The 27589-nt window shown below is 43.1% G+C and overlaps 1 protein-coding gene across 5 annotated transcripts in view; it reads right to left on the reverse strand.

Annotated features, from left to right (window-relative positions):
* ANTXR1 (ANTXR cell adhesion molecule 1) overlaps positions 1 to 27589 on the reverse strand; it is a 150330-nt gene that overhangs the window by 102970 nt on the left and 19771 nt on the right. For all 5 annotated transcript variants that reach the window (XR_009156528.1, XM_058194967.1, XM_058194969.1 and 2 more), the window contains exons 4-9: positions 26233 to 26314; positions 25085 to 25118; positions 19977 to 20056; positions 16289 to 16357; positions 14610 to 14690; positions 6106 to 6166 (exon numbers count right to left, since the gene is read on the reverse strand). Coding sequence is in view for 4 of the 5 variants with exons in the window: in XM_058194967.1 (XP_058050950.1) it covers positions 6106 to 6166; positions 14610 to 14690; positions 16289 to 16357; positions 19977 to 20056; positions 25085 to 25118; positions 26233 to 26314 (407 nt within the window). In the remaining variant the exon portion in view is untranslated. The remainder of the gene's footprint in view (positions 1 to 6105; positions 6167 to 14609; positions 14691 to 16288; positions 16358 to 19976; positions 20057 to 25084; positions 25119 to 26232; positions 26315 to 27589) is intronic.

Here is a 27589-nt window from a genome sequence, read left to right on the forward strand (position 1 = left end):
CAAAAAGTCCAGCTGCCTCTTGGAAAAAGCACCTTTGGGGCAACCATGACCTGGAGGACTGAGACTCTCCATAAACGTTTCATTCCAAAGGGTCATTAGTGGTGAGCTCATTCTTTGCAGAAAAGACGAAGAATCCTCGTCTTGTTATTTCTGATTTTGTAGATGAATAGGGGTTTATCAAGACAGCTGATTAGCGAAACGGGAATGAAGGCATCAAGGACCAGGACATCTCGATCAATGGGAGGTTTAGTCACATTCTTGCCTTTGTGTGCGTGGGAATGAAGCAAGACCAAGGGCTCAGCTTCATCTTCCTTTCTCCAATGAGCTTTTTTTTCCATTGGACCATCCTATCTCTAGAGTCAACAGCCTCTCTGGCTTCCCAAGTTTAGAGAACTCATCCACCCAATTTCTCTACCCCAAAAAGCAGTGGAGGAAAAGCCACTCGCGCCCAGCTTCAAAGCCTGCTATACTTGTCTGAGCAAGACGGGAGAAGAAAAGGCCCCAAGTGTAGGATCTCCAAAGCTCAATGTCCCAGGGATTAAATGTTCCCCAGAAGGCCCATTTTTGCCTCGACATTCTGGAAGGGGTTTAATCGTTTTTCCCAAAGAAAATCTTCTGAAGCAGGAAGTATTTTGTGGTGTTTTTCCAGACACAGAGCCATGGTAGGAGGGTGGGGAAAGGAGGGGAGGGGGTGGAACTTTCCAGCCTGTTTTGGGGTAAAGGTGGAAATGCGTGCAGAAAAAAGAAGAGGAAGAAATAAATGCCATTGGTAACGCTGAAAGTCAGCATTTTTGCCACTGAATTTTGGTTGCATGATATGAGGATAGGTCCATAATCACAATGATGTGGAGTTGGAAAGGATCTTTAGTGGAACAGCGAGCTGAGCTGGAAGGCAGAGTTAAACGTGTCATGTGTTTGGAGTCATTGTGTTGCCACAAGATAGCAATAATATACTTTTTTTTTTTTTTGCTTTGAACACAACAAACGCTTCTGGTTTTTTGCACTTGACAGGACCACCGTGATCATCTGGTCCAACCCCTTTCAATATGCAAGAAAACTAATTAAATCATCCCAAAAGGTGCATATTTAGTGCCTTGTTCAAATCCTCCAGCTCAGTACTTGAGATCTATGAACTACAGTTTGCCTGGAGGTTTTTTTGTACATTATTTGCAGTAAATTAAAAAGAATTCCCTTTTGACCTCCAGCAGTATATCTATAAATGAAACAAAGGATACCTTTCCCACTTAAACTCAGCAGTTGGAATAATTATAATAGTAGCTTAATTGTTGCAAGATGCTCACCCAGACTGACTACAAGCAACGGCATGACAAAGTAGCAACAAACAGTGCATTGGAATACCTGCAAGAAGTACCAATTGCCTGCAAGCAGGAACTGGTGGGATCACTAAAATAGATAAAAGCGATAGAAAATACAGAAGCTAAAGTGATGTGGGTCTTTAGAATTCATACAGTCAACACCTGTCACATTACACTCCACACTTAAGAACCATTGATGAGAAAGACAAAAAATAAAAGTCTAGATCAGGGGTAGTCAACCTTTTTATACCTACCGCCCACTTTTGTATCTCTGTTAGTAGTAAAATTTTCTAACTGCCCACCGGTTCCACAGTAATGCGCTGTGTATTGTCGTCTGCGCATGCCTCTTGCGCATCGTGGATTGGGTTTGGGGGAGCAGTGCCGGCTACCAGCTCTGCTTGTCTGTTACAGCTGGGTGGTGTGGGGGGAGATGTGCGAGCTACTCTGGGACGAGGCTCTTTTGTTTGAGGTTGCACTATAGCGCCATTTAGTTTCACTTACGTACCGTGAACTAAACTTATGTGTAGGCGATACAATTAGTATATTTTCAGAAATTTAAATTGTCACGGGGAATTTTATGAAAACCTAATGAAAATGTTTTTAAATAATGTTATGAAAATTTTTTAAAAAGTCAATTAAATTTAAAAAAAGGAAAGTGCTTCAGTATCGGACAAAACCCCTACCGCCCACCATGAAAGCTGGAACGCCCACTAGTGGGCGGTAGGGACCAGATTGACTACCACCGGTCTAGATAGTGAATGTTGCAGTACCTGGAGATAGCAGAATAGAAGAGAAAGAACTGGAGGAAATCACGAAATACAAAGACCTGTAAATAGAAGTAGAACAACTGTGGTAAAAGAAAGCCATTGTCATAGGCGCCTTGGGTGCAATCCCAAAACAACTGGAACACCATTGGTATTGACAAAATCATCACCAGTCAATTGCAAAAGGCAGCTTTATTCGAAACAGCTTATATCCTGCAAGAGTGCTGCACCTTGAACACCATTCAGGTATAACATCTGCCTATCCCAGGTCGTTGGGAAGGACTCACTCAGTAGGTGGACAAAGATGCCAAATCCCGCCTAAACATGGATGTGGCTGACTGTCCATCCAACCACCATCATCATCATAATAACAACAGCAGCAGCAGCAACAACAACAAAGAAGCAAAGGGACTACCAGCTTTGTATAAACTCAGGTCAATTTTCTAGCTTTTAATTGTAAAGTTTTGGCATCTAGACAGCTGGGAAGAAGACCTGAAATAAGGTCAAGTAAAGGAACAAAGTAGGACAGATGGGCCTGGACTCTCTGATACTTTAAAAAATATATCGGGACCAGATTATTTAAAGGGAATTTCCCCTTTTGGCATCCTCTCGAGGTAGACTTCATCTCCCAGGGTTCACACAAGCAGAGACCACCAGCTGGAGATGGGACTTCTTTCCCCAGATGTTCTGCTTGCTTGGCAGATGTTTTCCTTTGGGGATGTGGCTTCCCAGATTCTTTTAACCAGAGAAGCCCCCCAAAAAAGCACCATTCTGACTGCAATTTTCGTCTACTGTAGAGTTTTCTACGTGGTTGTGGAGACCCAATTTCACTTTCAGACATGGTCCTGCTGAGACCAAAACTCTGTATGTGCACTGGAGCAGGGGTCTCCAACCTTGGTCCCTTTAAGACTTGTGGACTTCAACTCCCAGAGTCCCTCAGCCAGCAAAGCTGGCTGAGGTACTCTGGGAATTGAAGTCCACAAGTCTTAAACGGACCAAGGTTGGAGACCCCTGCACTGGAGTTTCAAAAATGCCTATTACAGCTTCTACTTCTTCTTGAGGGTACAACAACAGCCTTCCTCTGCTCTTTTGGCATATTTTTAGTATGTGGGCATCAACTCTGAAGCTGGCCTGACTGAGGCCATCTTGGAGGCTTCAGGGTTGCTACACTGGAGCTGAGGGATAGGGAGTGGGAGAGATAGCTGGGGTTTTGTAGCCAAAACAAAATACTTTCTCCTGGGAACCAAGGACATTCCCACAGTTGGCTGAAGAGAGGAGGAGTGAAGTTTCCAAGCAACCGGACAGCACCTTGATTGGACAATGTGACTGATTATTTGGGAAAAGGGGAAAACATTTACTTTTAATCAGGTGAAAACAGCGGGAACCTTTAGAGTCGGTTTTCACCACCTTGTGCCAATATGATATATCTAATAAACTTGTTCTTTGAGGAACCTGCTTTCCTTGGAGTTCTGTTTGCTATGGGTGTATTATTTGGAACCCTGACAGTGGGGACTTTAAGATTTCTTTCTTTCTTTCTTTCTTTCTTTTTATTTTATACAATCTGACAGACACACAACATATTACATATAAATATTTCCTATTTCTAAACAGTATTTCTTAGTGGTCTTCTTTTGCTTTTATACCTTTCCCCCCATATCACATTTGTTATTTTATTTTCTTTCTCATCCCCTTTTCTTTATTTACATTAAATTATCTAATATTAATAGCTTTATTTTTCTAGATTCTTATATATTTATTATTTACATATTACACATTCCTAATACATTCTGCACATTCTAATTTCTCCCCTTTATTTTTTTCCTTTATTTCTAAACTCAAGCCATTCATACCGTTTATTCCAGATTGTATAATAATCTGTCTTTTCTTTCTTTTTAATTTCTTTTGTTGACTTGTCCATTTCAGTACACTGTAAAACTTTCCCTATCACTTCTTCATCTGTTGGTATCTCTTCCTGTTTCTAGTTTTGTGCATAAGTTATTTGTGCAGCTGTTATAATGTGTAAAATCAGATATTTTATTTCGATGGTGTATGTTCTTGTAAAGATTCCTAATAAAAATGTTTCTGGTTTGCTTTCAACTGATTGTTCTGTTATTTTTTTCTAGCCATTTTTTAATATTTGCCCAGAATTTTTTTGCCGCTGGACACAATATCTACTCAGTTCTATATTGAAAGTATCAGCTAATTTCCATCCAGGCCCTTCCTGCCAAAAAAGAAAATATCTGAAGGGCCAGTAAAACATCTGAAGATAAAATAAAAACCGAGAAGAATCGAATCCATAGCTTTGTTCATTAGAACATTGGCCAACCCTTGGATGGGAACACGTTTCAATAAACAGAAATCAATTCTAGTTTGTGGCCAAAAAACCCCCTCTATATGAGCGATCCTGTGAATTGTGCCTTTCACATTTTGTACTGCAGTTCTGGAGTCAAACACCAGATGCCCAAACATTGGAGAAAGTGTTAAATTGTGAATTTTAAGGCAGTTTTGTTTTAGATTTAGAATTTTAGATCTGGGCTAAAATTGGATGGGCCAGACTGATGATTACATACCAAATAAATAAATAAATAAATATCAGCATGGACTGAACAAAGACAGCTTATCTATTGGTGTAGAACATAGAATGGGTGGGTCAGCATTCTTCATCGCATAGCTGTGTCTGCAGACTTTAAAAAGCCTGGGGAATGAACTGAAGTGTGTTTCTCATCTAACATGTAAACTCACTCCCATTTATATCCAGAATAATTAGTAAACAATTGGCGGAGCCCATGAACTCTGAATAACTCCGTGATTCTGCAGAGCCTCATGGCTCTCCTTCGTCTCCCCAGCGAGATGAGATGTTAGATGTTTAAATAAGCCAACGGGGACCCTGAGGGGGCAAAAGCCAGCCGACTGGGGTGGATGCCAAGGTCTGTTTGCCAGCTGCTGTCCAGGGAGGCCAACTCTCTCCAAAATAAAGCAGGTTCTTTTTTTCCCAGTGAATCTATGCCAGAAAGACGAAATCAGAATGTAGGAAAAAGAGAAAATAAGCAGCCGAGGGGTTTTTTTTGCAGGAGAAGCTGGAATAAGCCTGAAGTGCTGAGATGGCTAGAAGATCTCTTCCACATTGATCCATCCCTGCCCATCTTTGTTCCTAGGAAGTCCACTTTGAAATAGAATTCAATCCAGCTCATTTCCAGCTTGCTCCTGTTCCTACCTCTGAAGCCTATCTGGAAAACAGAGAAGTTTGCCTCCATTGCAAATGCGGAACTCCTCAGAGGAGACGTGCCAAGTAGGTTGATGGGACCCTCTACTTCTCAAAAAGATATGAGATTTTCTGACAATGAGAACAATTAATCAGGGGAAGCGCTTGCCTTCAGATGTTGCGGGTGCTTCATCATGGAAGTTTTCGAGAAGAGACCAAGTAAGATTCCTGAATCCAGTTTATCCCTCTTGCTCCCAATCCTTTGGATGCGGAATTGGTGGCCCCATCCCCAATCCTGATATACCTCCCAGAAGGGAAGCTAAAGTTTGAAAAGGGACAACATTTCTGCTACCGGTTCTCCAGAACTGGTCAGAACCTGTTGAAACCCACCTCTGGAATGGGCAGGAGAAACTCCAGGGCCTTAGGGGTCCTGGACCAACAGTCATCCACCTGGACAACGAATGAGGAGAAGGCGGCACAGGAGAGAGGAGATTCGGGATGGAGCCAAAGTAGGGAAGGCAAAAACCTCCATCAATTGGCCTTCCAATATCTTATAAATGAAGTCTGAAATGTCAGAATCCATCTGCCCTCAATGAAAACCAACCCTAAAAATAGATCAAATCAAGATATTTTCTTCTTCTTCATGCAAGCAGACAACCAACAGATGGAATTTTCTGGCATTTTGGAGCCAAGGAAAAATTCCCCCCGAGTGCCAAAAGACAGCTGACTCCCTTCCCTCCGGGATCAAAACAACAACCAAAAAAAACCCGAGATGCCATTCCCCAAAGCAAGAAAGGCTGAAAATATTCCATGGTAAACTCACCGCCTGCACAAATACTGGAAGGTTTTGCAGCAAGGATTTCGATGCAAGATTTCTTCAGAATCTAGGAGGCACAAGAAAAAATAACATGGTTTAACAACCTTGCGTGCATCCAGATGGAGAACTCTCAGTGTCGCTCAAAGCTGGGATATCTTAACGGCTAAACCAAAAAGGACTCCTGTTAAAGGAGGCCAAAAGTCAAAAGACCTGAAGAATGGAAGGAGAGGCCTCATCCTTTCTGCATCTTCTGCTTCAAGCCCTATCAGGAATGGTCAAAGAAGGTACAGGACCTTCTACCCATCTTCTCCTTCCAGAAATACTCGAAGTACTTTCCACACTGCAAAATGTTTTGCATACCCAACCAGGAGAAAATGGGCTTACTTTATCACCCCAGGTTCATGGGGGAGCAAGGCCGGAAATGTCTCCAGGAGGGTCTTCCACTAAGTCAAGATGGAGACTGCAGGAAAGTGAGCAAAGCCCCAAGGCACAGATGAAGCTCTGGTCATCTGGCTGTGACACCTTTTGACCTCCCCTCCCGCCATACCTCTGGCAACGGGGAAAATGCAACATACTAATTGCAATGGATGTGTGGACTTCAACCCCAAAATTTCAGGAAAACTAAAAACTGTGAAATCCAAAAACATCGGGCTATAGAATGGGAAAGGACCAGTGGTGGGTTTAAATTTTTTTAATACTGGTTCTGTGGGTGTGGCTTGGTGGATGCGGCAGGGGAAGGATCCTGTAAAATCTCCATTCCCTCCCCACTCCAGGGGAAGGTTACTGCAAAATCCCCATTCCCTCCCGATCAGCTGGGACTCGGGAGGCAGAGAATAGATGGGAGCGGCGCCAGTCAGAGGTGGTATTTGCCGGTTCTCTGAACTACTCAAAATTTCCGCTACCAGTTCTCTGGAACCTGTTGAAACCCACCTCTGGAATGGACAGGAGAAACTCCAGGGCCTTAGGGGTCCTGGACCAACAGCCATCCACCTGGACAATGAATGAGGAGAAGAAGGTTGTGTGCTGATGGTAGGGCTGATGTGAATGGATGGGGATTTTTCTTACCCATTTGGCTCCAAAATATCATGAGGTCTGCCCTGTTTAGGGGATGTCATGTGATAAGAAACAACTTTTAAATGAAGATAGAGGTGGCCCTCTACTTACAACAACAATTGACCCCAAAATTTCTGTTGCTAAGTGAGACATTTATTAAGTGAGCTTTGCCCCATTTTTACAATCTTTCTTGCTATAGTTGTAGTGAATCACTGCAGTTGTTAGGTTACTAATGCAATTGTTAAGTGAATCTGGTCACATAAGGGGATCACGTGATCCCGAGATAATGCAACAGTTGTAAGCATGCAAAATGATCCTGAGTTCCTTTTTTCAGCACCATTGTAATGTCAAATGGTCACTAAATGAATTGCCGTAAGTCAAGGACTGCCAGTACTCTGGAGCAATTCCCATCCCCAACCTTCAACGCTTGTGTGCAGAAAAGGAAGGTGAAACAATATCTTTTTTCTTTTACAAGGTCTCCAAAAAAGGTCGAGAATGGAAGAAAAGTAGCCGATTTTTCTAACTACCATGTTTTCCCAAAAATAAGACCCAACCCCTACCGTAATTTTTTCAGGATGCTTGTAAATATAAGCTCTACCCCAAAAATAAGCCCCAGTTAACATCGTCAGCCATATAGACATATTTAGTAACGCATTTTTCCAGAAATAAGCCCTAATGCAGAAGTCTTCAACTTGGCAGCTTTAAGACTTGTGGACTTCAACTCCCAGAATTCTCCAGCCAGCTGAAGACCTCTGCCCTAATGCATCTTTTGGAGCAAAAATTAATATAAGATCGAGTCTTATTTTCAGGGAAACACAGATATATATATAAGACCTCAGGAATACCCTTAAAAGGAGAAAGAAGAAACAGAAACAATTAGCCAGGTACTGCCGGGACGGGAACCAGCCACACAGAGGGAAGAAATGCCATTGTAAGGATCAACAGCTTGTATCCCAGGGCAATAACCATATTGAATTCTACGGTATAGAGCAATATTGGGTTTTCCATTTCAATTATATAGAATGTAAAGGATTTATGTTTGTGCTTTTCTTTTTATAGTTACAATGTACACTGAAGATGGCATTTCATTTCATTGTACCATGTGCAATGACAATAAAGTAAACTAAACGAAACTAAAGTTAGGCAACCAGCAAGCATTCTAGATTCTCTGTAGGCTCCTTAGATGCGTCTAGGTGTTTATTCTCCAATCAGGTTTAATCCTTATTTATGTGATGTTCATTCACAAAATTAAACCTGGTACAAATCTTCAAGGCCCAGCCAGACAAAATCCAGTCTGAAAGATACAAATCACATACAAGGGGAAGAAAAAAAAAAAGAATTTGGAACTTTTGTTTGGAAAAGCAGGACATAAACTTCCAGAAAGAGGCATCTCTGGCTTTGAGCCAGTGACCTTTGAGTGAGTCACAGCATGAAGACTTCCGTTGCAATTCTCTGGGGTAGCCAGCAAATTTTATTTCCGTGGTCCATGCATCCCCACAATCGCATTCCAGCTGATTCTTTTCAAGAAAAAGAACGGGAAATTTCCCAGGAGAAGGGTAAAGGGTTCTAAAGTCCTTCTTTGGATTCTGCAGAAAGGCATGGAGGTGCCTGTGTCTATTTTCTGACATTTTGCAAAGAATCAGGCAGAATTAGCCTGCAATACTTGCATTCTAACTACTGGGAAGGAAGGAAGGAAGGAAGGAAGGAAGATAGGCTGAAGTCAACCTTGAGCCGGTCAGAATGGAACTGTTGGCAGTCAGCAAAATTAATCTGAAATACTGCATTCTAATGGGAAGGAAGGAAGGAAGGAAGGAAGGAAGGAAGGAAGGAAGGAAGGAAGGAAGGAAGGAAGGAAGGAAGATAGCAATAGCCCTTAGACTTATATACTGTTTCCCAATGCTTTTACAGCCCTGTCTAAGTGGTTTACAGAGTCAGCCTCTTGTCCTCCAACAATCTGGGTCCTCATTTTACTAAACTCGGAAGGATGGAAGGCTGAGTCAACCTTGAGCCGGTCAGAATGGAACTGTTGGCAGTCAGCAGAATTAATCTGAAATACTGCATTCTAATGGGAAGGAAGGAAGGAAGGAAGGAAGGAAGGAAGGAAGGAAGGAAGGAAGGAAGAGGAAGGAAGGAAGGAAGGAAGGAAGGAAGGAAGGAAGGAAGGAAGGAAGGAAGGGAGGAAGGAAGAAAGAAAGATAGCAACAGCACATATACCACTTCATAGTGTTTTACATCCTTCTCTAAGTGGTTTACAGAGTCAGCCTATTGCCTACAACAATCTGGATCCTCAGTTTACTGACCTCAGAAGGATGGAAGGCTGAGTCAACCTTGAGCCAGTCAGAATGGAACTGTTGGCAGTCAGCAGAATTAATCTGAAATACTGCATTCTAATGGGAAGGAAGGAAGGAAGGAAGGAAGGAAGGAAGGAAGGAAGGAAGGAAGGAAGGAAGATAGCAACAGCACATATACCACTTCATAGTGCTTTACATCCTTCTCTAAGTCGTTTACAGAGTCAGCCTATTGCCCACAACAATCTGGATCCTCAGTTTACTGACTTCAGAAGGATGGAAGGCTGAGTCAACCTTGAGCCTTCCATCCTGGTGAGATTCGAACTGCCAAACTGCAGGCAGCTGGCAGTCAGCAGAAGTAGGCTGCAGTACTGCTCTCTAACCACTGTGCCACCACGGCTCATAAGCTCCGCCCTTGGGAGCATGACACATATGCATTAAGGTGGGTTTGCTTCCATGCCCCAGCACTGCCTGGTTCAGTCTTACGCTCCTCTCATCATGGACATTGCTGGCCTCTCCTGCATCTGTTTGATCTACACGCTTAGAATCAAATGACAAATGATGTGATTTGCCGATTATAATCTTATAATTATTTCTCTATTTACATTCATTTACGCCCACCTGCCTTTTAATTTGCAAAAGGGAGTTTTAGGGGTGACTCTCACGGATAACAACTGGTGCTGACCCAGAGAATCTGCACATAAAAAAAACCCACAGGGGGGACCTGTCCCAAAGGTGCCTTTTCAGGAGGCAACTGGACTTTCTGGTTTTTTTTTCTTTTGAAGATGTTTTGCTTCTCATCCAAGAAACTTCTTCAGTTCTGACAAGATGGTGGGGAATGGAAGGATTTATATTCCTTGCAGACAAGGAAATCCTCTCGTTCCCCATCATCCTGTCAGAGCTGAAGAAGCTTCTTGGATGAGAAGCGAAACGTCTTCAAAAGAAAAAAAACAAGAAAGTCCAGTTGCCTCCTGAAAAAAAACCACCTTTGGGACAACCATGACCTGGAGGACTGAGAATCTCTACAGACAGGGAACACCTCCATCACACTGTTGTGGCTTCTCTGACCATGCCTGCAGAATCCATATGCTCATTACTGTCCCAGAATAGAATAGAATAGAATAGAATAGAATAGAATAGAATAGAATAGAATAGAATAGAATAGAATTTTTTTATTGGCCGAGTGTGATTGGACACACAAGGAATTTGTCTTTGGTGCATACGCTCTCAGAGTACATAAAAGAAAAGATCATCAAGAATCCTAAGGTACAACACTTAATGATAGTCATAGGGTACAAATAACCAATCAGGAAACAATCAATATCAATATAAATCGTAAGGATACAAGCAAAGTTACAGTCATGCAGTCATAAGTGGGAGGAGATGGGTGATGGGAACGATGAGAAGATTAATAGTAGTGCAGATTTAGTAAATAGTTTGACAGTGTTGAGGGAATTATTTGTTTAGCAGAGTGATGGTGTTTGGGGAAAAAACTATCCTTGTGTCTAGTTGCTCTGATGTGCAGTGCTGTATAGCGTCGTTTTGAGGGTAGGAGTCGAAACAGTTTATGTCCAGGATGTGAGGGGTCTGTAGATATTTTCACAGCCCTCTTTTTGACTCGTGCAGTATACAGGTCCTCAATGGAAGGCAGGTTGGTAGCCATTGTTTTTTCTGAAGTTCTAATTATCCTCTGAAGTCTGTGTCTGTCTTGTTGGGTTGCAGAACTATTGTTTACAAAAGCTGCTTTCTTTATGATCTTTGCAAAAAAAAGAAAGAAAGAAAGAGAGAGAGACATACATCTGGTACCTTTTGGGCAGAGAAGCCATTTGATACCCAGCAAAAACAGACAATGATGAAGAAGGAACCAGGTGTAGGCATCTTCTCCCCACTTGCAGAGGGAAGTGTATATCATGCTTTTCCCTTCAAGTTTGCCATCCAGCAATTTTTCTTTATAAAATCCTCTCCAATCATCCTCTTGTGAAATGTTATGTTTCATGAGTCTACATTTTCTTCATTAAGACGGTCAGAAATCAACCAAACCTGGTTCATGGGTTCTAGACTGAATTTTCTGAGCACAAAATCTTTTGAGTTACTGCTGGCAATTGAAGCCATAAGAAACACAGCCAGCGAGACAAAGAGAAAGGAAATAATTCTGGAATCTATTAAGAACAGATGTAGAGAGAATGCAAGTTTAAAAGTCCAGAATATTTTTAGGTTTGCACAATACCTGGTGCCCTAACCAAGTTTGTATGTTCAGTTGGAAGAGATTAAAGGGGAAAGGGAGGGAGAGAGAGAGAGAACAAGGTTCCTGATCCAGAAAAAGGTTACAGTAAAAGCATTTGTACCTGGAGGGAATCAGGAACATAACTTCTATCCCTGCTTTGTAAATGAATGTGAAGGTCCATATCAACACAACTTGGGTTGCAAAGAAATTATCTTTCTTTCCTTATAGTGGGCTGCCGATATGCTGACATAGGAACCCAGAAACTCCACACTGTCTTTGTTTGGCTTGTTCATTTCATCTAAAATAATATTGTAGGTGGGGAACCAATGGCCCTCCAAAATGGAAGGACACTTCAATTCCCACTGTGGACAAATGGCTACAGAAATTGATGGGAGCTGGCAGAGGTGGCTAAATTGACCGTTTTGATCAAAGAAGAGAATATAAGTACTTTGATTGCTACGTGGAAACCGCTTCTGGACTTTGTGCTTGGGGTGGGGGGAAAAATGAAACTTTTGATTTTGCGTTCTACACATCAGACTGATTTGTTGTTGTAGAAATGGCTAGTTTATATTATTACGGAAAAGAAAAAGTTGAGGTCCGATCTTAATGCTTTATTTTATTGCCACAGAGGGAGTTGGAAGTCAACGCTTCCTCCTCTCCTCCCTTTTCTTTCCCCTTCTCCTTCCCACGGGGTCCCCCTGTTTGCTTCTGTATTTTTGTATTTTGTTCTGTGATCTGATGAAATGCTTAAAGTCAAGGACCAATGGTCTTCCAGACATTGCCAGAATGCAACTCCTTTATCTAAAGGGGAAGCAAACTGGGAATTTCAGGGATGTGACATTTGGAGAACTCAACGTTCTCCATCCTGATGATCAAGGAAGCTTCCTCCTGGCTTAGTGTCATCGATCCAAGCTTCACAGATGTTAAGTGGAAGAATTCCAGGGAAAAACCAGCCTGAAGAGGCTGACAATGAAAACCAAGTTCTTGTGCACCTCAAGGATTTGCTCTCCCAGGAACAGGGGTGAGTTCTATTTACCTTTACTACCTGTTCGCAACGGGATTGTGTGTGCGCAGAGCTTCTGCGCACGCGCTGAGCTTCTGCGCACGCGCAGATGGTCTATGATGACATCTGGGTGGGTGGGCGGAGTCTGCCCCCAGTTTTACTACCGGTTCGCAGGAACCGGACCGAACCGGGGGCAACCCACCACTGCCCAGGAAAGAAAAGCTGCCTGGGGTTTAGCAGCAGTTGAAGGCAGCATAACTTTGCAAATACACCGAGACAAACGCTACTCAGAAGGTGCCTGCAGAATGTCCGATAGTCCTTGAGTTACAACAGCTCATTTAGTGATTGTTCAACATTACAACAGCACTGAAAAAAGTGACTTATGACCATTTTTCACACTTATGGCTGTTGCAGCATCCGCACAGTCCCCACATTTGGATGCTTGGCAACTGGTTCATATTTATGACGGATGTAGCATCCCACGGTCATGCCGTCCTCTTCTGTGACCTTCTGACAAGCAAAGTCAACGGGGAAGTAAGATTCACTTACCCACCGTGGGAATAATTTAACGACTGCAGACTTAAGAAATGTAGCAAGAAAAGTTTTAAAATGGGAGAAACTCACTCCACAAATTTCTCATTTAACAACATAAAATGGTGGGCTCATCGTAAGCCGAGGTCTACCTGCATGTGAGGGTCCTTCAGTAGAAGCTAGAGAAAGGGTCAGGCCAGGGGCCTCCATATCTGGGGTCAAAAAAATGTCAAGTTGTTGGTTTTAACTGAGCGCTCATGGATGCCACCTTGACTCTTTTCTCTCTGCAGATGCCCCTGAATCAAGCCCTTCTCTAATTAGCTCTTCCAGAAGATCTTACACTGATACCTGGAATCCTCTATTTAGATCTAGCAATAACAGAAATCGAAGGAAGTATCTGTAGCTCAGGGCAGAATTGCACAATCCTAGGTGCTCTCTGAATTCGGTGGTCTCCTTGCAGATGTTTTATTACCAAACTATAACAACAACAACAACAGAGTTGGAAGGGACCTTGGAGGTCTTCTAGTCCAACCCTCTGCCCAGGCAGGAAACCCTACACCACTTCAGACAAATGGTTACCCAACATTTTCTTAAAAATTGCCAATGTTGGAGCATTCACAACTTCTGGAGGCAAATTGTTCCACTGATAAATTGTTCTAACTGTCAGGAAATTTCTCCTTAATTGCTTCTCTCCTTGATTAGTTTCCACCCATTGCTTCTTGTTCTGCCCTCAGGTGCTTTGGAGAATAGCTTGACTCCCTCTTCTTTGTGGCAACCCCTGAGATATTGGAAGACTGCTATCCTGTCTCCCCTAGTCCTTCTTTTCACTAGATTAGACATACCCAGTTCTTGCAACTGTTCTTCATATGTTTTAGCCTCCAGTCCCCTAATCATCTTGGTTGCTCTTCTCTGCACTCTTGCTAGAATCTCCATATCTTTTTTACATCGTGGCAACCAAAACTGAATGCAATATTCCAAGTGTGGCGTTACCAAGGCCTTATAAAGCGGTATTAAGTAACTAAGTAACATCATCAATGCTAGCAATGACAAAAATATTGTGGAAAATTGGCAAGGCTCACTATGACGGTACTGTACTTCCCTGTTTTGGGTGAGTTGGTTTCAAAGACAAAGTGAGATCCAGGGCTCCGTAATGGTATATATTTCCCCCAGCCCTCTGAATCAAAGCTGCTAATTCTCTTTGCTTTTGCTAAATAATTCCCAAGCATTTCAAAGCTATCATTCAGCCCAAAACCCTCTTCCACTCGGCCAAGCCATTCAGTTCAGTGGCTGCTACCGGTTTCTTTCTATGAGGCCCTCGGATGTCCCAGCGCTGATAAATAGACTGTTTCTGGCAACAACAATGCTAATTTCACGAAGTCATGAAATGAGTAGAGCGGTAAGCAAGACTTACAGAGTCGATGATTCCCTGGAGAGCTTCAAAGCCATCATTCACAGGGAAGACGTGATCCTTGCTGTCAGCAATTCGAGCCAACTGGTTTTTTTGGGGGGAAAAAGTGGGTCAGCCAACAAGGACGCAAGGAAATATTGGACACACACACACACAGTCAGTCAAATCCCAAGAGGCAGATGACCATTACGCAAGAGGTGGAGACCACCGTTCGTCAAGCTTTGTTGACATCTATGCGTGTGAATTTTGTTTCTTCCACACTCATTGTTTTTCTCAGGATTTGCACTCATCACTACGATAGGAGGATTTGAGTTTTTCCAAATACAACAGTGGGACGAAGGGGAATTAGCTACCCCCCCCTTTGAAGCAGAGAATGTCAATATAATAGGACAGTGTTTTGCAACCTCAACAACTTTCAAATGTGTGGACTTCAGGTCCCAGAATTCTGCCTGGGGAATTCTGAGAGATGGAAGTTCACATCTCCTTAAGCTGCTGAGGCTGAGAAAAACTAGGATAGGATCCTGGCTGAACCTGGATCATAGTTTAAATTATTACAGGAGGATGAATCCATGGAGTCTTTAGAGGCAACTTCCAGGCTCTTTGGCAGCTGCCTAAAACCAAAATTCTTTCCAATCTAATTCTCAGAGTTTTCTTTAGCAAGATTTATTGGAATATGGGGAATGGGGTTGTACGAACTCCAGCAGCCGAACAGTTTCCCACTGAAAGCCATTGGATCTATTTCATTTTTCATTTATTTTTCATTCTTATTTTTTTTTTTAAATTCCAGCCATCCTGTGATCTGTTGAGATGTCAGAACTTTTTCATAGGAAACAGTGCAGCTGGCTGGTTGCATATCCGTCTTGTTTATCAGCCTTAACTCAACCTACAAGGTACCTGTTCCGAACCTTTATGGCAAAAATTACAGACACAATTTTACCATCGGTTTGGAATGTATTGTGACTTCCCAATCTAGACCACAGTCTTGGGATCTCCTGTACTTTCACCTAAGTACAAGCCAATCTAATGGTGCTCAGGTTTTCAAGTCCAGTCAAAACTGGGTGGATGTGTCTACTTACATGGGCTTTATAGTTAAGGAGAAACACCTGGAACCAAAAAATGGTGTCTATTACATATTATTGGTTTCCTTACCTACACCATGGGGTTTGGATGGGAATGGTTAATTTTTGGTTAATATTATGCTGGCCTGTAAGCCTAGAGAAGTGAAGCTGGAATTGGCCATAAGTCATAAAGGGCCCATCGTCTCCCACCCTTGCTCTAGAACAGGGGTCTCCAACCTTGGTCCCTTTAAGACTTGTGGACTTCAACTCCCAGAGTCCCTCAGCCAGCAAAGCTGGCTGAGGAACTCTGGGAGCTGAAGTCCACAAGTCTTAAAGGGACCAAGGCTGGAGATCCCTGCTCTAGAAGGTGAGGTGACTTGCGAAGAGGCCTCTGCATGGGTAATCCCAAAAAATCAAGATGGCGGCCGTGTCATGACAGGAACGGATGTTACGCCTGTCGAAAAGAGTCGAGGCTTTGATTCCACAGTTCTAGCCGCCCCTTTGACATTTTGGAGCCACGTCCTGCAGTGTTCTTCTCACTCCCTTGAAAGCAATTTCGAACGAGACTGAAAGCTGTTCCACTTAAGCCAAGCGTTGCCCAGATGCAAGGCACTCGAAAATTACCTGAGTTTCATTGAAGTCCTTCACGCCGACACAGTATACTGTTGCTCCCAGCTCACGGGACCGGTTGGCCTTGAAAGAGAGGACAAAGCATTGGTTGCACCCCAAAAAGCGTAAAGAAACTGTCATTCTTGGATGGGGCTTCCCAACCACCATTTTACCTCCTGGCCCATCTCACCCACCTACCTGCCACCTCAGCAGGAAGAAAAATAAACCCCATATTCAACCTGGCAGAATTGCCTTTCTGTTTGGGATGTAACCCATAATTATGAGTAAAAAAAGAGTCCTGGACTGAGGGAAGGAGAAGGGAACACAATTCCTTCATCTTCGTGTCACGTTTCCTGGCCCTCCTTATACAGTGCAGGTAGTCCTCCATCCACACTTCACAGTTCCTATCCAGGGGACTTAACCACGACACCAAAGGAGCTATTTTTATTTATTTATTTTATTTATTTTATTAGATTTTTATACCGCCCTTCTCCCGAAGGACTCAGGGCGATGTACAGCCAAAAATTAAAAAACCCACAATATTCACATTTAAAACAGAAACTTAAAACCGAGCAAATTACAAAAATGGCTGAAATTTAAAAATTTAAAACCCTAAAATAATAACCCCAATTAAAATTTAATAAAACCTTTAAGCCAGTCCCGCTTGAATAAATAGGTGCGTTTTCAGCTATGCCAAAATATCTCTTCTAATTTCACCAAACTCCCTTGCCCCATAGAAGAAGCATCTGCTTCTCTGGCTCCCCCCGCCCTTTATAAAAAAAAAATTATATTTCAAGCTTATTTTATTATTTTAGCTGACAGGGATGGTTGCAGTTTGGGGTTTGTTTGCTTCTTCCCCTGCTCCCTATTTTTCCATTTTTCCTGCTTGGCTACCCAATTTCTGAAAAATAATAATAATACTAAAACCCTGTTTCCCCCCAAATAAGACACCTCCTGATAATAAGCCTAATCGGGCTTTTGAGCGCATGGCAATAAGGCCAAGTGCTTATTTCAGGGTTCAAAAAGATATAAGACAGGGTCTTATTTTCAAGAAAACAATAAAAATAAATAAATAAATAAGTAAAAGAAATGAAAAGATCAAATAAACAATGACATAAATAAAATAAATAATAAAATAACATAAATAATAAAATATGAAATAATATAATATGAAATAATATAAAATATAAAATAATAATAAAATAAATAATAAAATAATATAATATGAAATAATATAATATGAAATATAAAATAATAATAAAATAATAATATAATAAAATAATATAATATGAAATAAAATATATAATAAAATAATAAAATAAACTAATAAAATAAACTAATAAAACAAAACAAAACAAAACATAAAATTTCTCTCCCGGCGCTTCTCTTTGAAATTTTCTGACCAGGGAAGCTGCCCTTTGCTGTACTGTCCTCTGCAAGATTGGTTGTTCACCTGGTTTCTTGGTCACCTCAGAATCCTATTCTTGGGAATTTCTTTTAAATGTAGATTTTTTTAAAAAAAATTATTGTCAGGAGCTTCTTCTCTGGAAACAAGGGGGAGACAGGAGAGAGAGGGAATCCAGCCTGCCTTTTCCGCACAACAATAATTATGACTTTAGAAGAGGGCTAAAATTAGGCGTCTCACAGCCTTGTAAGTCTTTATCTTGAGCGTAAAGTCAGGTCTATTCCCCAGCATCCTAAAAGAAGATGGGTGGATAAATCCAGCCAATTCCCTTCGAGTGCTTCAGGCAGGGAGGATGGGCCGCCATAGCTTTCTGCAATCTGATGCCCTCCAGATGTGTTGCAGACTTAAGAATTCCCTGAAAGCATCTGGAAGGCCTTGGATTGTGGAAGGCCAAGTTGTGCGCCTCTCTATCCCCGTGCTTTTGATAAACCTTATTTTTCGGAAGACAGCCCAGTTAATGTGCTCTCCCCATCCTGGAGCCCAATTAGTCCTTTTTCTAGAATTGTGGTGACAGCACTGAAGATTCGTATCCTCCAGTTCAACTTTCTAAAGATGTTGCAATGCATCTACTGAATCCTGGAGTATTTAATTTTTGCAGTCAGTGATGACCGTTGAGGGAAGGGAGCAGCACAATTTTCCTTGGGAAATTCCCTAGGCTAACGCCGGGAAAGAAATTGGGTTTATATTTTATTATCTGCTTTCTTTTAATGCATACTTCCCAGAACTTGGGGATGGGGGGAAGCACACACAAAATGAATGCTCATGAGCAGAGGTCTCCAAACTTGGTCCCTTTAAGACTTGTGGACTCCAACTCCCGAGTCGGATTTGGACTCTGGGAGTTGAAGTCCACAAGTCTTAAAGGGACCAAGGTTGGAGGCCTCTGCTCATAAGGACTTCGGGGTGGGGGGTGGGGCAGGGAAATAAAGCAGAATCCGGTCGATGGAAGGGAAGAAGAAAAAAATACAGCAACATTGAAATAAATAGATTTGCCTCCTCCAATCCTTGCAAAGTTGGGGGGTGCAGAGATGGGAATGCTGTGCATTGATAGGCAGGTTGCAACGACAACATTAAAAGACATTAAAAATGCCAGGCAAACTTCTCGCTATTTATTTTATTTATTTATTAAATTTTTATACCGCCCTTCTCCCGAAGGACTCAGGGCGGTTTACAGCCATGATAAAAACAACAACAGGGTACACATAAAACCATAATTTAAAAAACTTATTTTACAAATGGCCGAATTAAAACATTTAAAATAAAACCCAAATTTTAAAATGTTAAAACATTGAAACTAATTAAAATCCTATTAAAATCCTATGCCAGTCCTGCGCGAACAAACAAATAGGTCTTCGCTCCCCCTCATCTTCTCACTTCCCCCAAGAGAATAGCCAATACATTGGCACGTTTTACTTTAGTTAAACATTTAGATTCTGCCCTTCTAACGCATTTCCCTGCAAAACGAGCGTGTGAACTGTCAGATTGTGGCTCCAAGCTTGTCTGGGCAAAGTTCTCTTGTTTCCAACAAGTCTCCCAAAATAAAGGCGAGTGAAAATGACATGCCAGTTGTGAGCCTCGGAGGTAGACAGACAAAACAAATGTCTGCAAACATGTGTGTCCCCCACTCTCCTTCTCTCCCTCCCTCCTTCTCCCCTCTGTCCCCTCCCTCCCTCCCCTCTCTTGCCCTCCTTCTCTTTCGCCCTCTCTGTCCCTCTCTCTCTCTCTCTCTCTCCCTCCTTCTCCCTCCCTCTCCTTCTCTCTCCCTCCCTCCCCTCTGTCTCTCTTTCTCTCTCTCCCTCCTCCCCTCTCTCCCCTTGCCCCTCTCCTCTCTGTCCCTCCCTCCCTCTCCCCCTCTGTCTCTCCTTCTCTCTCTCTCCCTCCCTCCCTCTCTCCGTCCCTCTCCTTCTCTCTCTCACCCTTGCCCCTCTCTCCCTCTCCCTCCCCTCTCTTTCTGCAAACCCAAGATAAATGAACATGAAGAATTCATTCCTTTCCTAAGAAACCCCAAGAAGTAGAAGTTCTGGGTTTTATTTGCAAAGGAGAAGATCTGCCAGTTTCTTCTCCCACAGAAATGCTGAGACCAAGGAAGAGGTTGTGAACATCGTTTGATGGAGGCGTCAACAGGAGCTGAGATTTTAAACCCAGCCTGCTTCTGGAGTTATAGGAGGGACACAGTCCCCACCTCCCAGTTTTTGGGTGCATCATTCCATTCAACCCAGACTTCCAACGCAAGGCCCCTACCTCTAGTTCAGAATAGAAGAAAAGGTCCTCATGGAGTTCTCCATCCGTCAAGGCAATAATGACACTGGCAGTCCTGTAACCTGATGAGGGAAGGAAGCCATCAGAAGTAGAATTAATGGTCAAGGACGATGAAACCACCAGCTGCCATCTTCTTCTACTCAAGCACGATGCTTCATATCTGGTGCTGTTTGCAAACTGTCAAAGAAGTTTCCTTCATGTTTTACTACAACATGGAGACAAAGAGCCACGTTTGCACCAACTCAGTATTTAATATAGTGGTTAAACACAGAAACTGTTTTCAAACCTTGGGCACGGATGTTGGCTGCCTGACTTTGGGCCAGCGCTTCCCTCTCTCCCAGGCCTGGCAAGATAATGCCAGACCACTTCTGGAAATGTTGGCAAGGAAACTACAGGGACTCATCAAATGCCAAGGCCGACTCAAAAGTGGAGCGCCCGTTTGGTGGAGGCACCAGACTAGAAACTGGAATTCTTGGGGACTTGGGCAAGCAGTTACCAAGAGTCCAGAACGACTTCAAGAGGTGGGCAACACATGCACATTCCACAGGAAAACAGACATCATTTGGACTCTGTAGTGAATATATTAGCTTGTTTTCCAAACCAGGGGTCTCCAACCTTGGCAACTTTAAGACTTGTGGACTTCAACTCCCAGAATTCCTCAGCCAGCTTTGCTGGCTGAGGTATTCTGGGAGTTGAAGTCCACAAGTCTTAAAGTTGCCAAGGTTGGAGACCCCTGTTCCAAAGCATCCTGCTTCACTTAATCCAGATGTTTACATTTGGGATAGAAACCTACATAATTTTAAAAGAATAAGCACATGTGTGTGAGTGATCATCTTAATGGCTGCCTGCCCAAAGGCCAAATGGCAGACTTGGAAGGAATTGTGGTTGCAGCTCCAAACCATCTGGGGATTCAGGTTTTATGATGGGAATATGACAGGCTACTTCACAGTAAACTGGGCCACCGAAGCAAGGGACAAAGAAACTCTTGTTAGAAGTGCGCACAAAACAAACTGAGGTCACTGGGTGAGAGAGAGAGAGAGAGAGAGAGGCGTACACATTGCACCAAGCATCCGTGCAAAGACAAGGTGGGCCAAGGTTCACTTCGTAGAATCATAGGACGGAAGGGACCTTGGAGGTCATCTAGTCCAACCCTCTTCCCAAGACAGGAGAGCTTATACTATCCTGGTCAAATGTTTGTCCAATCTTTTCTAACCCTAACCCTCTTTTGACTGTACTGTACTGTACTGTACTGTACTGTACTGTACTGTACTGTAGGACTGTACTGGCTTTTTTGGCAGCTGCAACACACTGCTGGCTCAAACTTAAGCAGTGATCCACCTAGCTCTCCCTCACAGTTATTACTATTAATAATAGCAGTTACGATTACTTTTCTTCATTAAGTATTATTTATAATTTATAATAGTAAATTATGACTATTAATAATAGTATTACTATTGCTTACTCACTTAGGCAGGGAAAACCAAATGCATAGGTACAAAATACCTATGTATTTTGGCTTAGGAGCCAGTTACCACCTATTCTGAACTTACACATTTGGTTTTCCCTGCCTAAGTGCAAAAGCTTTTCTCACCACTGAACTTCAACTTGTTGGATAATTGTTGGAGTCGTTTCTTCCACCTTGGCACCCGTACAATAGCTCCACAACTTAGCTGTGATCACATCTTGAAAGAATCCCGATTTTTTTCTTTTCCTGTGTGCTTAGATGGATGCGATCTGATTATAGAGAACTTGTTGGATAATTGTTGGAGTCATCTCTTACATTCGCATCAGGGTGAACTTTGCCTCACCTTTTATTAAAAATTACAGATGGGATGTAGGAGAAACAATTAAAAGCTGCCGTTTTCCCCAGAGTCGTGCCTCTAATTGTTTTCCCAACAGGGAAGCCTGGCGATGGCTTTAGGGCAGGACGGCCCTGCACGAAGAAGAGACAACCTATGATCATCCCAATTACAACATGCTATCCTCAGAGGAGGCAGAATTGCTGCCCAAAGGTGTTCTTATCACCCCAAGATTGTTAGCCTGCTGCGAGAGTGGCCCAGGCTTGTCCATGGTCTGGCTTTCAAATGATCACATCACCGCAAAGAAGCAATTAAACTTAATTTGGTTGCTGCTGTCAACCTGAGTCATGCGTTCCATGCTCAAGTTAACATGCAGCTGTTATGAAAGTGAAGATAAGAATTCTGTCTGAATGTCCCAGTAATTATCAGTCTTCATCAAATATCAACAATTGCTACAGGGAATTTTCTACTCCGGAGAAGAGCAGCCGGGTATCAAATGACTGCATTAGGCGGGGAACAGAACAGAATAACAGAGTTGGAAGGGACCTTGGAGGTCTTCTAGTCCAACCCCCTGCTTACGCAAGAGACCCTATATATCATGTCTGACAAATGGCTGTCCAATCTCTTCTTAAAAGCTTCCAGGGATGAAGCGCCTACAACTTCTGGAGGCAAGTTGTTCCACTGATTAATTGTTCTTTCAGGAAATTTCTCCTCAGTTCCAGGTTGCTTCCCTCCGTAATTAGTTTCCACCCATTGCTTCTTCTCCTGCCCTCAAGTACTTTGGAGAACAGGTTGACCTCCCTCTTCTGTATGGCAGCCCCTCAAATATTGAAACACTGCTATCATGTCACCCATAGACCTTCTTTTCACTAGACTGGACATACCCAATTCCTCCAATCATTTGTCATCTGTTTTCGTCCCCAGGGCTCTAATTACCGTTGTTGTTTCTCTACACCTTTTCCAGAGTCTCAACACCTTTTTTATAATGGGTTGATCCAAAACTGGATGCAGTATTCCAGGTGTGGTCTTACTAAGGCTTTATAAAACGGTATTAACATTTCATGTGATCTTGATTCTATCCCTCTGTTAATGCAGCCTAGGATTGCATTGGCTTTTTTTGGCTGCTGCAGCACACGGCTGGCTCACATTTAAGTGATTGTCCACTAGGATGTCAAGATCCCTCTCACAGTTACAGGTTTTACTTAATCTGTACCTGCATTGTGCTTGATTTAGCTGTGTTAAATGGGGGTGCAGGACGGAGGTGAGAAGCGGGAGCCTCTGAAGAGAGTCAAAAACATCCCAACAGATATGAAAAGGGGAGAGGGGCTTGAATTCTGGTCACCATCTTGATATGTTTATGATACAGGTTGCCCAAAGTTTGTTTATATGATGCCTTTATTGTTTTTATAAATAACCCAAGGTGGTGAACATACCCAACATAACCTCCTCCTCTTATTTTCCACACAACAGCTCTTCGAGGTGAGTTGGGCTGAGAGAGAGTGACTGCCCCAAAGTCTCCTAGCTGATTTTCATGCCTAAGACAGGACTAGAACTCCCAGCCACCTGCCTCTAGCCTGGGGCCTTCACTACTAGACCATAAAGGCAAATAATAGAAAACCAACTACTCCGATTAATCTAGCAAACAGGATTTTAACATTTTAGAAGAGGATTTAAAAGCAGCAAGCAGGGAAATGAAGTGGATGAGTTATGCACTATTGATTAACATGCTTCCATTTCAAAGTAGATTTTTGTTTTTTTAGAAAAGCCAGAATTGCTGATCAATCATCTGCTTGTGTGGGTAATGTGTAGTTTGCTCCAGGGTGGATCTAACCAGGGGGTTTGTCTTAATAGCAGCATTTTGAATTGCAAGAAGATATCAAAAGCTATATTTTCACTCTGCAGATACGTGATACCACCAATCAAACTTAAATACTCTAATGACTGCTTAGGGTTTTCCCAAGTGAAAACGTGGAAGAAATACCAAAAACAAATGAACAGAGTTGCATTTCAACAGGTTCAAATGTTATGGAACTGCAATCCAGTGGAGTAAAAAACAGAATAACAGCATAATTTCCCTGGTCTCAAACTTCCACTCAGAAACAGTTAGTAATCTAATAACATTGAGGCTTCCAAAATACAATTATTAACATTTAATGTAGAATTTTATCACACTGCCCTTTACAATAGCTAAGATGCTCTGATAACATTTCCGGACAACTTGTTTTCTTTAGCAAAGATTCCTAGCAACCTTAATAAAAAAAAGTTTTAATACTTGCACATTCAGAGGTTTTATTACTTCCTGCTGTTCCCCATGGGGAAGAATTCGTGCTGGATATCCTGCAACTTATTTTCTGAGTGTCAATTTTGATAATTGCTTTTGCCTTTCATGCCCATGTGCCTGTAGGTCTAGGTGGGTCCAAGGTGTTCATTTAATACCAGAATAGCAATGCAGGGAGTCCTAGACTTATGATCGCAGCTGAGCCCAAAGCTTCTGTTGCTAAGTGAGGCAGCTGTGAAATGAGTTTTGTCCCATTTTACAACCACCGTCGTTGAGTGAATCACTGCAGGTGTTAAGTTGTTAAGCCTGTCAGAAGATGCCCAAAAGGGGATCACATGACCCTGGGACTCTGCAACCGTCATAAGTACATGCCAGTTTCTAAGTGTTCAACTACAGATGTCCCACATCGCCATAGGGATGCTGCAAGGTTCGTAAGCATGAAAAACAGCCGTAAGTCACTTTTTCGGTGCTGTTGTAAGTTTGAATGGTCACTAAACAAGCGGACATAAGTCAAGGACTGCCTGTATTATGCACCAAGAGGGAAATAGATTGAATCACTGGGTTCAATCCACAGACCAGGAACTCCATTCTGGGTCTGCAGACAAACTTCTCTGCCCTTCTAACCCCAGTCAGTCGGTCGGCAAAAGATTGTCCCCGCCTTTAGAATAATTACAAAGATCATTTTAAATCGTGTTTTATTCCAATTTCATTTTAAATCGTGTTTTATGTCATTTTAAATTGTTTTCACCAATTATTTTGTGACTGGAACTCTGCACTTTGACATGGCCCAAGGGCTAATCAATAAAGTAAACCAGGGGTCTCCAACCTTGGTCCCTTTAAGACTTGTGGACTTCAACTCCCAGAGTTCCTCAGCCAGCTTTGCTGGCTGAGGGACTCTGGGAGCTGAAGTCCACAAGTCTTAAAGGGACCAAGGTTGGAGACCCCTGAAGTAAACCCAACTCAGTTAACGAACAAAAAGGAATTGCTACCCATTTTATTGAGCGTATTCTTACCTTGAACATTTTCATGGTAAATTTGCTCACTGGCCTACAACAGAACCAAAGAGAATGATTAGGACGTAAAGTACGGATAAAGTTTAGCTTTAATTACCCCTGCCAAGAATACAGTCCCACATTGAGAAGATGGGGAAGAGATGGGAGGCAGTGGTCCAGCCACAGGACCAAGAAAAAGTCAAGTTGGTATTCAGGGGGTATTCAGTAGGTTCGGACTAATTCGGGCGAACCGGTTGAGGCAACTGTGGGTGGGCCCGCCATCCCACCTCTCCACCCTTCCCCCCATAATGCCGTCCTATTTAGCCACATTTTTGAGGCTGGGCGCATGTGCAGAAAATGTGTGAGAGAGCAAAGCGCATGTGCAGAAGGCTGGGTGCGGCAAACCGGTGGTAAGAATATTGGAAACCCACCAGTGATTGTGTTGTGCCTCGCCCGCCCTCCTCTCCGCAGCCGGGCCCCTCCCATCTCCTGCTATCTGAGCCAGAGTCTGATAATGAAGAAGAACAGCCTGGCATGCCTCCCGCCCCCAGCCCTGGCACCATGCCCGGACAGAATGAGCAAATAAACCTCCCTTCTACAGTGTGTGAACACGAAGCCAGCCACGTGCTAGAATTGCCGGCAGCAGACCAGGAGGACGGAAAGACACAGTGGATGGATCCCCGCTTCCAGAGAATGGAGAGGCGACGTCAGCAAAAGGAAGGGAGGGGCAGGCCTGGATAAGTGCTAAGTCATGGAGCCCCACCCCATGGCCTATATAAAGGGTCTGCTTTTTGGCATTCCTTGAGTCAAGCAAAGTCTCATCTGGTTGCTGAAGTCACACCTTGGATTCCTGCCTGCCCTGAGAACTCTGACAGGAATTTGGCAAAGCTGCAGAGGCTTCGTGGCCACGCTTGATACAGACTTCCCAGACCCGGCCGTCGGAGGAGGAGTGGGACACAACAGATTGTGATCATGTGATTGGAGCCCCATCCCATGTGTATCTTACACGGGCAGCATATCAAAACCTGGCTGGGGCTTTGAGGCATGGTGGCAACCATCCTCTTGCTGTCTTTGGCACACCTGCTTCCTGTGGACGCTCCTGCCCAGCCTGCCCTCTGCCCGTAACACCCACAGCAAAACCAAGACTTCACTTCTTTGCTCTTATTTACCCTTTCAAATCCTTCGTGCATGTAGGTGTCTCCTCCTGGCAAGACCTTCTGAAGCTCATCCAAGCCTTGGCGGATTTTTTCCCTGGAAGAGCAGAAGACACCATCTTTGGTTAGAAAGAACGTAGAGAGAGATGAACAGAGTTGGAAGGGATAATCTTCTGAGCTATGCTTAGGTCACCCTGAAGACTTCTGATTTTAATGCCTCATGAACGTAGGTCTGTGTACCTGGCAACAAGTGTGAAGTCTTCGCAGGTTAAGGTGAACCAGATACAGATCAACAGAGTTGGAAGGGACATTGTAGGTCAACTAGTCCAGGGGTCTCAAACATTGGGTCACTTTAAGACTTGTGGACTTCAACTCCTTGCTGGCTGAGGAACTCTGGGAGTTGAAGTCCACAGGTCTTAAAGCGACCAAGGTTCGAGACCCCTGATCTAGTCCAACCCCACCCACCCCCAAGCAGGAGACCCTACACCCTTTCTGAGAGATAGCAGTCTAATCTCTTCGTGAAAGCCTCCATTGATGCCACAACTTCCAAAGGCAACTACTGTTCTATTGGTTGATTGTTCTCACTGCCAGAAAATTCTTCCTTATTTCCAGATTGAATCTCTCCATGATCAGTTTCTATCCATTATTCCTTCGGGTGCTTTGGAAAAGAGCTTTACCCCCTCCTCTCTGTGGCAGCCCCTCAAATATTGGAAGACGGCTCTCATGTCTCCCCTGGTCCTTCTCTTCACTAGACTAGCCATGCCCAGTTCCTGAACCATTCATTGTATGTTTTAACCAGTCCCCTAAAATCATCCTGGTTGCTCTTCTCTGCACTCTTTCCAGAGTCTCAACATCTTTTTTATAGTGTGGTGACCAAAACTGGGTGCGTATTCTAGGTGTGACCTTACTAAGGCTTTATAGAGTGGTATTAGTACCTGCTACGGGCAAGATAGTTATACCAAAGAAGCCACAGCTCTGAACTCCCCCACTGTCTACTTGAAATAAAAGCATTTTGCAATGCTGTGGTAAGAAAGAAACGTTGGGGAAAACTATTATTATCTCAAGGCAAGGCATTGTGTGGAGACAGCCAGAATGGCGAGATGGCTGATAACTACCTTATTTTGCTTTCTAGGCATGGGAAAAATTCTCTTTCTTAGGACTCCCGTCTTTTTTCCTTTCTCTTTATTCTTTCCTGCCCCTCCCAAAGATAACAGGGCCTGGCAACCTCCATTTCCAGAGTCCTGAGAAAGTCTAACGGTAGGAAAAGGGGGAGACAGCTAGATTTCTCTCCCCTCCCCCAAATGTCACCATTCACCAATATCTGCAGAAACACGTGTGGGAAAAAGTCTGATTTGGGTCCATCCGTTGCAGT

Source organism: Ahaetulla prasina, chromosome 9 (genome assembly GCF_028640845.1).
Source record: "Ahaetulla prasina isolate Xishuangbanna chromosome 9, ASM2864084v1, whole genome shotgun sequence".
Classification (NCBI taxonomy): domain Eukaryota; kingdom Metazoa; phylum Chordata; class Lepidosauria; order Squamata; family Colubridae; genus Ahaetulla; species Ahaetulla prasina.